This window comes from Liolophura sinensis, chromosome 7 (assembly GCF_032854445.1).
Source record: "Liolophura sinensis isolate JHLJ2023 chromosome 7, CUHK_Ljap_v2, whole genome shotgun sequence".
Classification (NCBI taxonomy): domain Eukaryota; kingdom Metazoa; phylum Mollusca; class Polyplacophora; order Chitonida; family Chitonidae; genus Liolophura; species Liolophura sinensis.
In genome coordinates, this window is record NC_088301.1 from 30,771,616 (window position 1) to 30,786,321 (window position 14,706).

Genomic DNA, 14,706 nt, shown 5'->3' on the forward strand with positions numbered 1-14,706 from the left:
CAAGACATCCACACATCTGTTTCCTCAGCGAAGAATGAATGAATGATTATGGCTTAACGCCACATCGGCAGCCGAGAATGTCCGGTCTGTCTAACGGAAACATATCTTCCGGTAGAGCTTCCGAGTACGGCACTCTTATAGCTGATGTATCGTTGTTTCAGTCAGACATGCTTGCTGCCCAAACCTCCACTACATTTTGGTAATCAGTATATTGAATTTGAAATGGCTATTCCTGCAAAGGCGACTGTCGCCATATAAGTGAAAAATTCTCGAATACGATAAGTAAATAATAAAAAAAATATTTTATTTATTTATTTATTTTATTTCACCCTTGTTTAATGCCATACTGAAAAAGGTTTCACTTGTTTTATTGTGGAGAACATGCCCGGGGGGTAAACTCCAGGCCTTTGGCAAGTTATTTATGAATTGCGCAACATACCGATGCATGCTGCATCGGTGGAAGACAAATAGTCATCAAATAAAATCAACTCGATCCTCGACCGCTTATTGTCAGCAACGTCTGCCAGTAACCTGGGGATGGTCGCGGGTTTCCCCCAGGCTCTGCTAGATTTTGCTGCCCATCGTCGTGTAAGTGAAATATTCTTGAGTACGTCGTAAGCGGTCGCTTTGAGTTCAAGTCCAGCTCATGCTGGTTTCCTCTCCGATCATACGTGGGAAGGCCTTCTAGCAACCTGCGGATGGCCGTGGGTTTCAGCCCAGGCTCTGCCCGGCTTCCTCCCACCAAAATGCTGGCCACCGTGGTATAAGTGAAATACATGTATTCTTGAGTTGGGCTTAAAACAACTAAATAAATAAATAAATAAATAAATAAATAAATAAATAAATAAATAAATACAGCTATTGATTACAAAGACTTTTATTAATGCCAAGTAGTTTTACTACCCTCGTTATTTATCCCGTATATCCACACCTATTAAGTGGTATATACACATGTTTTATCTAGCCTTCCTCACATCACAGTATACGTAATCCTAATAAAAGTTGTCGCCCATATGCCTCATATATGGATAGTTCGTTATTTTGTCATTTATAAAGAAAACACTATGCCAACAGGGCTGGCCATAATCAGCCTTTTATAAAGTCAGTCAGACTCTGTGGTGAAACGTGGAGCTGTCCCTCTGAAAGATCGATGTGCGATCGATCCGCCTGCGTGAGGCGTCGGTGGGCTGTTTGAAGGCTGCCTTATGTGTTACCACCTACGTCAGGTACAGCGACCACTCGCTGATTCTCCGCACAGTGCCGAGGCGGTGTGCACAACGGCGAGGGCAGCGCTTTCTGATTGGTGTTGGCTGGCCAGATGTCCCGCGATAGAGTACAGTACTCGTCTAGACACTGACGGATAGTTTTGCGTGGCAAACTTGACAAATTTTCTATCCTCCAATTGATTAAGCCATCTGTTGGCTTCGTGAACTGAAGGGATGGAAGGCGGGGTCTGGATATACTGAATTCAACCGCGTGAGAGACACTTCATACTATTTATTTCGAGAGCTTCGCGTTCTCAAGCCTCACAGTTGAGATGAGGTGGGTTGTGTCAAAGTGGGAATGTTAATACTGGACAGGTATATACAATGCACACTAAAGATCGGGGAAATCTCTCTGGATAGATCCCTAGTCACAAGCCCAATTTGTTCGGTATGGATGCCGTACCGGCCACAATAGGTCAGCTGGCTTGGTCAGTTACCCATCACATAGGCAACATGTCGTCTAATCGTCTTGTCATCGCGCACAACTACTCGTGGAATTCCACCGGTATCTCTGGTGTGCCACGGAAAGGTGCCACGATCGTGTCACCCGTAGTCATGTTTCTCACGGGACTCATCGGTAATACGTTAGCTCTGATCGTTCTGTATAGGACTAAAACCGAAATTCGTCGGACTATGTTTTACACATTGGTGGCCGGTCTGGCTTGGACAGACATAACAGGCCAGCTGCTGACCTCGCCGATTTCCATCTACACCTATATCAATGGACTGAGTTGGGCAGGAGGCGAGAAACTCTGCAAGTTCAACGGTTTCATTATGGGCTGCTTCGGACTGTCCACGCCTTGCATAGTTTGCGCAATGGCCGTGGAAAGATTTCTGGCTGTCAAGTGTCCTTTCTTCTACTCCAAGTACTGTACTCGTTCCATGGCTCGCAGAACTATCGTTCTCTTGTGGGGAATTGTGCTCATGGTAAGCATCATGCCGCTCATGGGTTTCGGACGTTATTCCTTGCAGTATCCTGGCACTTGGTGTTTTCTAGACTTCCATACCACGGACCCAGTCCTCAGTTCCTACGGCTATCTCTACGCGGGGCTAAACCTAGTGATTATTGTGATTATGACAGGCTGTAATGTATTTGTAGGAGCCACCCTCTTGAAGGTACGCTTTATGAAACGTTATCCTCTGTCCTACAACTGTGATCATTGTCAACTGTCCACTGAAGGGTACGAGGTTTGCAGCAGCCCTTTGCCACTGAAGAGGAAACAACAACATGCTGTCCAAATGCAAATGATATGGTTGATGTGCGCCATAACTACAGTGTTTGCTGTGTGTTGGGCCCCTCTTATGGTAAGTTATACCACACGCCACGCATATGCACTGATATGAATAGAACCTCAGTCAAAGGCCTTTCTCCTCGAAGGCAAGCTTGAACCAATACAGAAATGATATTCTTTACAAAAGCTAAAAAATAGTGTAGTCTGTTTCCCCACAAGATCTGAATTCAGCAATACAGATGTGGACGTTTTATTTTACACGCCTTAGGTTACTCAATTCAATAATTAGGGAGCGATAATTACGCGAAAAGTTTTGCCTTAAATATCACACCACGCAGATTTTATGAAATTAAAAAAATAATGAATGAATAAATATAAATCGCCCATACTTTTAATTAATGGTCCTAAGAAACACCTTGTCATTACCTTGATACTCTTTGCAACATGGAAACATCTTTTTATATGTTTCATGCAAAATCACATATTTTTCGATTTAGCAATAAGTTTTTAGTACACTACCCCACACATCTGCCTTGTTAACAATCTAAATTGCTTTTACTTATATGCTCATTAAAAGTATTCATTATCATAAAACAACCTTTCTTTATATATTGGTATCGAAATATTGCTCTCAGATCTGAAAATCGCTGTGAGTTCACGTCCAGCTCATGCTGGCTTCCTCTCCAGCCGTACGTGGGAAGGTTTGTCAGCAACCTGCGGATGGCCGTGGGTTTCCCCCGGGCTCTGCCCGGTTTCCACCCACCATAATGCTGGCCGCCGTCGTATAAGTGAAATATTCTTGAGTACGGCGTAAAACACCAATCAAATAAATAAATAAATAAACAGATCTGAAAAATAACAACAAAAGGGAATGAAAAAATGCTTTGTACGTTTCATGAAGAAAAACACAGGAAGATGTTGTAATCGCGAAAATTCAAGGCAACCTTTAAGGCTGTAATAACTGGAAATTTGTTAAAAATGCTCGTTTTGTTTGTGTTAATGAATAAGAATGAATAATACACGTCTATACGACTGTTGGCTCTATAGCCCTAAATTATCGTCTGTAACTTCACAAAAATTGTCTGGATCAAGACTGTCAACGGAGATAAAATTGATCACGGAAACCAATCACTGTTTCTCACAGATATTATCAAACTCACCGTGTGTAGTCAGTTGTTTTCATGATTCGCCTAGGGCCCACATTCGGTAATTAGGTGAACTTATGAACTTTGTGCAGGTCGTCACATACATTCGCAGTCAAAGCGACCTAGGGTTATTTGCTGTCACAATAAATTACTGCAAGTTGACTCAGTTAATGACCCAACGTCAATGATTATCAAACGCCCGGATCATTTGATTGGTGGATTGTTTTCAGAATTGTGTATATCATATCGGTATAGAGTTTGATGCCGCCATGCCCATGGTGCTGCTTCACTGAAGCATTAAGTCTAAGACAAATCGCACGACACCAATGACATTGTACCAATCTTAGTGTTCTAAATAAGAAATCTCAAACGAATACAAGCAGATTTATTATTTCTAAATTTTTTTGAATCTGTCGGAAGCTTGTGTCGAGGCTGATGAGTTCTCCACTTGTCATCTACCAGTGTTGAGTCAACTTGTTCCTGAGTAATTGTCATAATACTGTAGAGCCGAGTAGTGTGCAAACATTTATGTACATATACGTGGAGTGAACCTCTGTCTCGCTCTCTCGTGACCGGCATTACCACTGAATGTTTACCGTGTAACGTGTGTTTGCCAACGTGTGGAAGCTCAGACGGGTCTCTGTCAAGTTTCTTCTATGTAGATACAAAACTCAATGCAGTAATATGTTTATTTGATTGGAATTTAACGCCGTATTCAAGAATATTTCCCTTATCTAGGCCAGGAATGCATGGACAAAACCGCCTTTCCCACATATTGATACATAGATGTTCACCACAGAACAATATCAACTAAAAATGTCCAAATGATGGAAGGGAGCGAGTTTCATGTAAGACCACATAGAACGCCCTATTAAGGCTAGCCATTGCTTACTGCAACCAAATACTGAAATGAATATTCTTAAGGACGGCGTAAAAAAAAAAACATTCAAAATAAAAATAAAATCATATTGTGATTTCCTAAAACGATAAACTTAGACTTGCAATCCATAGCAGAAACACCAGTTGAAAAACACAAGTTCGATTAAATACTGGGTCACCACTTTGGAATAACGACAAAGGGGTCAATTTAATAAGACTTGGAAATTCAGAGAGCTACGAGGAAGTCGGGAGGTGGAGTGTGGGATCTGCACTAGGTGTCTATGGCCAACCTTAGACCTTCGGGTAATTTTACCTTTTTTATATCAATATTTCTAACTACTTGTTGTGTTAGGTAAACAAAGTCCTGTACGATAGAACGGTTTTCATATGTGTAGAAACACTACTGGTTAAGAGAAGACAAGAAGACGCGAATGTGACAGAATTTTGTTTAAAAAGAGTACTATACTTCAAACTTTTTCTTTTCTAATCGGATCTTTCCATTGCAGCAGAAATGAAGTCTAGTAATAAGTCCATCTTGAAAGTATAACAAAAGCAAGTGAAATGGATATTCTAATTAATGTTGTACATATGTTATCCAAAGGCGTGGCTAAAGGCGGGTATACTAGAATGGCACTACTTTGTCGATGGGTACTAATATACTGATTCACGAAGTCTGTCGGGAAATCCTGCCTAACCCACAGAAAGTTTGATGTCCTATTCCCCTTCGTTTGTCTACAATGTTAAAATGTAAAGGTGTGCACATTTATGTACAACCTCTACGGATTTTGTGTCACTGTGTCACAGATTTACTTACCCATAAGTAAACATTTACGTCAGTCCTTTAAACTCAGTGATACTTTTGTTTTCGGAAACTATAAGTTGGAAAGTGCCCATAACTTTTTAAGCCTAGCCATTCACAATTATGTGTTTAACGGGTTTTTTTGAAGATCACACATGCGAGCCGACAAATATCCTATAGACGGCCATATATGGGCCAACATGAACTTCGAACTTTCATGCATGTATCTTTAAATTTGCCCTATGAAGTGTTCTGAAAGACAAAAGTTTGTAAAACTACGTCTTAATTTACCGATACATCGCTCCGGAGCAGTACCTTGCTGATGCCATAGACGTAGAATTGTCTAATCTACCTCCATGCTTATACAGTTTACGTCAGTCTCGATAAGCCTAGTTTTACTTAAAGTGAACATAAAGTCAGCCACTAAAGCTGAATTAATGAATAAAGTAGCATTCAAGAAATGTTATAAAATATTTTAAAAATTCTACACCGCTTATCAACAACATAAATAGCAAAGAATCGTCAGTACCTAGCCAGCTCTCCCGTACCATTGGTGTTAAACATTGTGACAATGACAAAATACAAACAAAATTGCCTGATACCCAACCAAAGAGTATCAGCTCTGTTCCGTGTTCAAAGGGACGATGTTTCTTTTAGTTTCTCACCCTGTCAGGGCGATGTTCGTGTACACAAGCGTCTTGTTTTAGCGATCCTGCTCGCCCTCGTCCTGCGACGGTATAAGCTGTACCGACTTCAGGGAATTTACCTAACAAAGCAGGACCTTCTGAATCATAACAGACTCTTTCATTCAGGTTTTGGGGAGATATTTTCGTAATAAATCTGACTTTGCTGAGGAAAAATAGTGCAAAGTCACAATATTTTTCTTCAAGCAATGGCTCTCCCGAGGCGGTTTACTTGCCAGCTCATCCTAGCAAGTTACTGGAGTATCCTGTCAAACATGTACGCATTGTGACACGGGTAGTCTTTCTCAGTTCCCTACTCATAAATATGTAGTTCAAAACGCATTAGTTTAACACTTTAACTAACCACAAAATCCAATTTATTGCATCGATAACTGTATATTCACTATAAGAAAATCACACTGACCGTCAAGAGTTGATAGGTTTTTTGACGTGACATCCAGTTATCACGTGACGCTTTCAGCGCTAGTGTTTGGCCAAGTTCAAAAGGGCTTTTACAACATGGCTACTCGGAGTGAATTGTCCGTCAGTGCCATATCTTCACTGCTTCATCTTCTCGGTTTTCAAAACTTTATAGAATTTTATCATATTTTCTGTTATAACTGTGTCTTATATCATTTTTTCTATACATATATAGTGGCAGACTTTATGTTCACTTCAATATAGAGTACAAGTTTACTTGAAATGGTTTAATCATTACCTATGCCAGAACACGGGTGCTGCAACTTTTCAGGAAAGGTTTACCACAAAATGTGTACAGGGTACGTTGGATATTTTGTGGTAATATGTATCACATATGTGTATTAAAGAAATGGTTCAGTTAGCCGGCAAGTCGTTTATCTGTGTTGTGGCCAAGTTAGATTTAGCCGAGGGTCATTATTAGCGATCAAAGTGGATATGAACACATGGGGAAATCTAGAAGGATGTTGTGTTGATCCCCCAAGGCTATTGACTCACACATGCAGAGACACGCGTGTCCAACCGACGAGGAAGGTGTGTAGTATATGGCACGGTTACAAACAAAACAACAGAATACCACGGCTGATTCATACCAGCTCTACTTGCATTTCCCTCACTTATACTGCCTATAGAAATAGTGGGGATGTTTTCGTGTTCTTCGTGATTGTTTGCAAGTTTCATTCTGTAAAAACTTATAATTGCTTCTCTTACATGATACCAGCCTTATTTCATTCGTGTTACTATGTCGAAAAAAAAACCCATATTATTTCAAACTTATGCTATTTTTTTTCTTGGTGCATACGAACTGCTGTACATGATTGCAGACTTTTAATTTATTTATTTATTTGTTTTTACGCAATATTTAAGGATATTTCACTTATACTTAACATTATGGTGGGAGGAAACCCAGCAAAGCCCGAGGGAAACGCACGACCATCCAGAGGCTTCTAGCAGAACTGTCCGCGGAGAGGAAGCCTGCATGACGCGGACTTAAACTCACATTGATTGTGAAATATGAATAGGTTTTGCGATGTTGGCCTTCATGATTATGTTGGGATGGGTTTTGTGATTCGATCAGTTCGATCCCGAACATCTCTTCCAACCCGATAGACTGTTGTGGTTTCCAGACGAGACTGCTCTTTATATTGATTCTTGGAACATATAGCCTCTACAGTGTACAAAAGAATAATTTACCTTTCCAATGGCTCTGAATGTTTTCATCAAACCACTTCGATCCTCATTCTCACATGTAGTGATTTGACCGATCAATTAGTTTAACATAGTGTGACCGGCTCCATTTGGCTGACCATTACCACAGCGCAATGCAGTTTACCTTCAGTATTCTGATCGAAGCCAATTCGCACTTAGCACTGGGTGTTAATGCCTCGTCGTACACAGCGGTTGATTGCTAACCTGGAGAGCACAGACCCTAAATAGGTAGCAGTTTATGAGTCGTTTAGTCACTTTCGTCATCGTCAACCGATGCTTCTGGGAATCTGACGTCGCGGCTGTTATAACCAATGTACCAGATGGCCTTAGGCATTTAACTCTAATTTCCCATGTTATTAAACAGGCGATTAAAGCAGGTGATTTAGAAGTAAGACCGAATGTTAGTGAAATATCAGAAACCTTAATACCTTGGTAAGTTTTTCTTGTCTTCGTTTCTCTTCCTTAATCTACGGACTAGCTTACTGAAGCCCGATCTGCAAATCAGTTTCAATACTGAATCAGGCTCTTTTCAGTCATAACAAATGTCTTCACTACGTAATGTTTCGCTTATGTACATTGTTTAAGACGCATATGGCGTGTTCTTTGTACAGTCAGTGGGAGGAGAGTGTTACCTTCTGGCTTCTAGCTTCTATCATCGCCGAGGCCAAAACATGCTACATCAGTGTTATACTCGTGACCTGCCCCACGGAGATGTGAGAAGTAAATTTGTAAATGAATCATGGTAAATTGATCATGTCATCTTAGATATATGAATTCTGAAAGAAAGCATTATGGACAGAATTTGCTGAATCTGTCCTACCCTGACATTGGCGGACAAAATGCCTGAAGACTGACAAAAACCAGTCAATACTTACAAGACCAGATTACACAATGGCTTTTCAGATTTTTCAAATTCAGCCGGTCTGTAAGAGCGGTAAATTTATGTACAAATCAGTTCATTGTCTTATTGGGGTGATACCTGTTAGAAGTATTTTTAATTGAGATGCAAGCAGCCCTTGTCTTACGGACCAATGTCTCACTGCTCACTGTCAATATGGCTCTGCTGGAGGGTGTTCAGAACCACAGAATAAGAGATTGTCTGTGGCATCCGTTTTGCTAGAAGCTATGCCTTAGTCGACTTCAATTCTTGTTACTGCTAAGAAATTTTGCTTAAAACATTTAAACAGGGAATTCGCTGGGTGATTACGCCTTCTGATCGTACTGGGTATCGATGTAAATGTGGAATGTTGTCACAGGATTCCCACTGTCTGTAATTTAGAGCTGTAGGCGCAATGCTTCGTTTCACAACAATTCTTTACTTCTGTTCCACATGCGCAAGGCTAAGCCAAGGCAGGTTATGGGAATATAACACAGATTGGTTCCATTGATTTTGGAAACGGTACTTGTCAACGTAAGCAGTAATAGTAACACTGTAAAACGTATAGCACTTCTTACAAAACACAGGAAATTCTTTTGAAACAAAATGTTCGTTCATTAGCGTGTGACTTTCCTAAGTGTGCCGAAGCCATACGATAAATGTCGTCTACAAATATGTATATTTCACGTAGAAATATCAGGCAATGAAAAAGAATTTGGCCAGCTCATGTTGTCTTCTCTCGTCGTACGTGAGAAGGACCTGTCAGCAACCTGGAGATGGTCGTTGGTGTTTTGCACTCGAGAGGAGTGAAAATTCTCAGACGAGAGAGTCTTGAGTTTCCCCTGGGCTCCTGGTTTTCTCCCACCATGATTCTACCCGCCTACGTGGGGAAATAATCTAAAGCGTGGCGTAAAAACACAAATCAAATAAATGAATAAATTATAAAGCATCTCCTGGCTCATTTGATAAAAGCGCTGGGTATCTGTACATGTACACAAAATCTGAGACTAATATAACAGTTACATTAGTCCCAGACTAAATTAAAGTGGTCATTTATAATTATCCCAAAGGAAGATATTAGTTTATTAGGGCGCCATCCATTGAATTAACCCTGAACCAGTTAGTTAAAATTGTCTTCTCTACACACCTGGTTACGTTACTTTTCCTAAAAAATTTATTTTGGGGGGGATATCTTATGACGTTTCGTATGACTGACGTTAATTCTCAGTTGTTACACGATAAATCATTCGATTATTGGCCAGAAAAAAGCCTTGCATTACCAACTGATGACGAGACATATTCATATCCCTACCTTACTCCAGGGAGTGTTCACAAAAGGTTTCCGGGATTCCGTGTGTTAGGGTGATTGGGCAATTTGTTAATGTATTATGCCATTAAAGTTGGGCATGGGGTATTAATGGTTTGCATACTATATTAAATCATATTTGATTAAGCGTTGTCTCATGGCTACACAATCTCCCAATGACGTCTGGCTGTTTTCCCGCGAGAGAGTTTAGCATTCTAGACAGGACTTGGAGGAGCCCGGCAAATCGACCCGGCATCACACTGAAGGACCTGTCTCAGTTATATATTCCGAGCGTGGTCACACATTGAAGCTAACCCACAAAAAGATGGCAGTGTGATTTGTCACGAAACAATCAATGTGTGTATTTACACTTATATAAACAAACCTGCACATTAGCTACACGAAATAAGTCAGTAAGTGATTCTACATGGGGGATCGATAATAGAAATCTTTAGATGGTTTAATACACTGCACAGTGTGTTATTCTGCCAACTTTTTACTAGTGAAGTGGAATGAATGATAAAATTGGTTATAGTTGTGTAATTGGCAATGTCTTGTTAGTTGTAGCAAGGTAATACGGAGGGATTCCGAAGGGCATTGGTGCATGCGTTATGATGACAAGGCCGTTTTTCTGTTTCTTTGCCTTTTAGCAGTGCTATATAGACACTAGAATTCCAGTAAACTTAATCACAAACTCCTGGAAAAGACAAAAGAAAAAATTCTTGGAAATACAAACGATTTATGCCATTTGGTTTTTAAAGACTAAGGGTTCGGCGCGATATGCTTGTGTTTTTCTAAGATTGTGGACCTATGAAGGGTTCCCATATTAATAGGATATACTGATACACTAGTCATAATTGGATTTGTGTGCTGGTTTCCTTTGGCAGATTTTCATAAGTATTATATTCCTCGTTCTGGGGGCTTTTCTCAGTATTACTTTAGCACCGTGCGGCATTTGCTGAATGTTTGAGAGGAAAGGGACGTAATTGAAGGTCATATCCATCTGCCAAGATCGGTCGACTCTCGTTGCAGTAACTGAGTGCTTGCAAACAGATTGCTTTGGTGATTCGCGTGCCAATCAGACTACCACTATGTCAAGGCTGGTATTAGGTGGGATAACACTACAGCGACTCAGTTAACCAATCTAATCGCGGGATCAGATGAGAACCCCAGCAAGCCATTTGCTAAGAAAAGCTTGTCGTTCTAATCTGAGTACATGCCTTGTAACATAATCATACCTAGCTAGACCACATTTTTTCATTTTGGCGAATTTTTTTGCATTTGGTCTGTATTTAGAAGGTTTTATGTTTAGGCTATTGCCTCACTGTGTGCTGTATGTAGTGTTTTGTTGATTGACATGGATTCAGCCTCTTCAGCAGGACCCTTCTCACAATATACCTGATAATTAATTCTACATTTGGTGCATCTCGTACTCCACGTATGCAGAACATAGATGCCGTTACCCGATATTCGCTGGCACGTTTTTAATTTGAAGTGGATGATTAGAGCGAGGTCCTGTAGAGACGAGAAAGCACAAACATTGCTAAGTGCCGATCTAAACGTGAGCTGTAAATCGAGGAGCTGACAGAGCCGTGAAGATGTCGTTGTGGGAAACTGAGCCAGACTTAATGCCCTGGTAAAAGGTCAGAGCGGGATAAGGGCAATTTCCTATTTATACCTCCCCACTGCAGTTACATGTTATTCATCATGGTGTGTTCGTGACGTTCGTTATAGCTTGGTAACCTGCTACTAAATTCAATTTATTGTTCGTTTAATTCGTTTTGTTGTCAGCCTTAGTGTTATCGCAGCACCCTATAAATATTCTGATGTTGTGTGTTTAGCAGCAACCTAGCGAAATTTCTTTTTTCTCCATTAAAATAATTTGTTAGTACTTTTCGTCAATTTAAGTAGCCACAGGATAAATCTAAATATAAAAGTAGAACAATTAACGTTTCTTGTTATAAAACACTGAACCAACTAAAGTATATGAAGCAAACCTCTGAGTCTTTTCTTGGGGTTGGAACTTTTCCGCATGATTAATGGGCTGTGACGAAGAACTCACACGCTGTGATCAGTGGGATCTACCAGTTCTGACTGGTTTTGGTAGAACTTTGTCAGTGTGTATCAAGTTCAACTAAAATAGAATCTTCTCTATATAATGTGTGTCGATCGAAAAGAGCCTAGTGGGATGGCTGATAGTGAGTAAATATTATGATACTGTGCTGAAGGTTTTTTATTATCTGCGTAAGTGGTCTCTGTTTGATTGCTGCTAGTATTCCCGCCTTGTTAACTGATACCAACACCGATAATTTAATTGCTGACGCACTTGGTCACCTTGTATTACCAACTCTGGTAATTTCCTAGCCCCATATAACACAGCCTTTGTTAAATATTGTTTGCGTGTGGTTCTTTGCAATTCGCAAAGGAATTGTAGGCCTACATGATTGTATGGCTCTGATACGAAGATTTTTGCCTGTTGTCAGGGTTCAAAATAGAATGACTGAGTCCGGTCAAACTCACTAGTAAATTAACTAAATAATTAATAATAAGCTGTTTATCTTACTTTATATTTTAGGGTTAAAATTCCAAGGAACACGATGGTGAAATTGATACCTGTAGGAAAGTACAGGACAAAATCTTTTCCTGGTTGTATGTGGACCCATACAGCTAAAGTTTTAAATTTTTTTTTTTTTGATTGGTTTTTTACGCCGTACTCAAGAATATTTTACTAATACGACTTTAAAGTTTTGGCTTGTTTCCTTTTTTAACGCTAGCGAAAATTGAGGCTTATATGACAATACTTATAAACATATTGCCATTTGATTTCCTTTATTATTTTTAACTATCACTTGCTACATGTAATTGTATTATCAATTTCTAGGCTATGTAAAACGTCTCTCCTGCTTAATGTATCCTGTTAATTGATGTGTTTTCTTACACTCCAGATTCAGATAGTTCACACTCTGGCCACAGGAGAGTTTGACTACATGGCCGATCTTCTGGGAGTGCGACTAGCCAGTATTAACCAAATCCTTGATCCATGGCTGTACATCTTAGTCCGACGAAGCTTTATACGGAAGGTTGTCCGCCGCTTCAAGACCACGCTGTGTGCTGAATTGAGGGAACATGGCAAACCAAAACCGTCAAACCCCAAGACTGCGTTTGTATCCACCTCCCAATGATTTGGCTGCTAATGGCAATGCTGATGGAGAGGTAGCGGTGCGTATTGAAATTAACAACGATATTATGGGATTGTATCAACCATGTCCACACTGCGAGAGCAGACGTCGTCGAGAGGTCTCGCCGAATCTCGCGCTGCCAGAGAACAGCGGACAAGGACTCCCAGATGTCATGGGTAGCAACGACTCCCACCATTCGGAACTTCAAAGTCTTCCTGATGTCACACCGAAGGAAGCTTTGCGGCGGTCGCTAGAGGGGACATCTGGCAGGAGGTGAGACGACTGCCACTTCCGGTTACTTACGACACAGATAGCGAGCCGATATACGGTCGATGTATTTTTACTTCCGAGAGGTAGGGTTACAAACCGGTCTAGCACGGATGTGAGGAGCCATGCGAGTGATGGTGACAACGAGACCCTCTCTCAGACTGTGGGCTCTATGGAGGAAAGCAGTGTGTTTATTGATGGAACATCTACTTCTGGCGTATTCAGCTGGCAGAGTCAATACCCTCGGCGGCCTTACAGAAGTGTGGACGTGACTGTCAACAACAACGGCAAAACTGCACAACAACAACAACAGCGCAGGTAATTGTTTGATACAGAGATCGCTCACATTTACATATTTTATTACATGCAGTTGCAGACGTTGTCAAGAATTTTCCACTTAAGCAGCAGTGGAATGTGAAATACCGGTGGTCAAATCCGGCCAGATGCTTCACAGACTCACTAAAGTCAGATGAAGAAGTCGCCCCGCGCTTCCTTTTGTGAGCTCTCAAATATATCACGGTATAATACTCCATTTAAATGAGTGAATAGTTTTTTCTGCATGTCAGTTTGAATGGATATGGATATGGAACAGGATAATGCAACAGATGTAGAGTATAATTAGAGCAGCAACGGCAGAGTGTCAATTGGCAAATAGTCACACGTAACCGGTGAAATGCGGCCATCCTCAGTTAGGGTTGAAAGCTCACATTGTTAGGATACACGCGTTTTAACGACGACAGCAAAGAGCATCAGACCTCCTAAGAGGTCAGGTTGGGTCAGCATGAAAGTTCTAAGGCAGAGAATTTCAAGCTTTCCCTATTTACATTATTCCCGGGGTCTTGAGGGCCGCAAAAGAATCGACCGAGCTCCTTTGTGTATTTTACATGGAGTCCGCTGAAGACTGCTTTGCTCATCAATATGAAGCCTGTAAGAAAGTTGTGAACTTGTCGATGGTTTACTAACGATACTCGTGGGCGGCTCTGCCCGGTTTCCTCCTACCATAATGCTGGCCGCCGTCGTATGGGCAGAATTTGTTTGAGTACGGCATAAAACACCAATCAAATAAATTAATAAATAAATGCTAACGATATTTTTATTTTCTTTACCATCACAGTGACGATTGCTTTGTTTTGGATTTCAGGAATACAAGAAGAACAAAATCCTACACGTAATCTTGAAGATCTCATTCCTGCGTTAACTCTATTTGGCTTTCCTGTGTTGAGAAAGGTAACAAGTCAACAAATGCAAAAAACGCTGCCCTCAACTTGTTCCTGTGCTCAGTTTCCACTGACATATCTAACTTAATTTTGATCAGCTTTCATTGTTTTGTTGCTGGAATATGTTTTAACTTTCACGTTTTCTGAAGATGACAAATAAACCCTCGTGGA

At 40.7% G+C, this 14,706-nt stretch overlaps 1 protein-coding gene across 1 annotated transcript; it reads left to right on the forward strand.

Annotated features, from left to right (window-relative positions):
• The first annotated feature begins 1,419 nt into the window (after nt 1-1,419).
• Nucleotides 1,420-13,288, forward strand: LOC135471357 (prostaglandin E2 receptor EP4 subtype-like). The gene is made up of 2 exons (XM_064750564.1): nt 1,420-2,570; nt 12,818-13,288. The coding sequence occupies exons 1-2, from the start codon at nt 1,656-1,658 to the stop codon at nt 13,052-13,054; spliced, it is 1,152 nt and encodes a 383-aa protein (XP_064606634.1). The 5' UTR covers nt 1,420-1,655; the 3' UTR covers nt 13,055-13,288.
• Nucleotides 13,289-14,706: the final 1,418 nt, after the last annotated feature.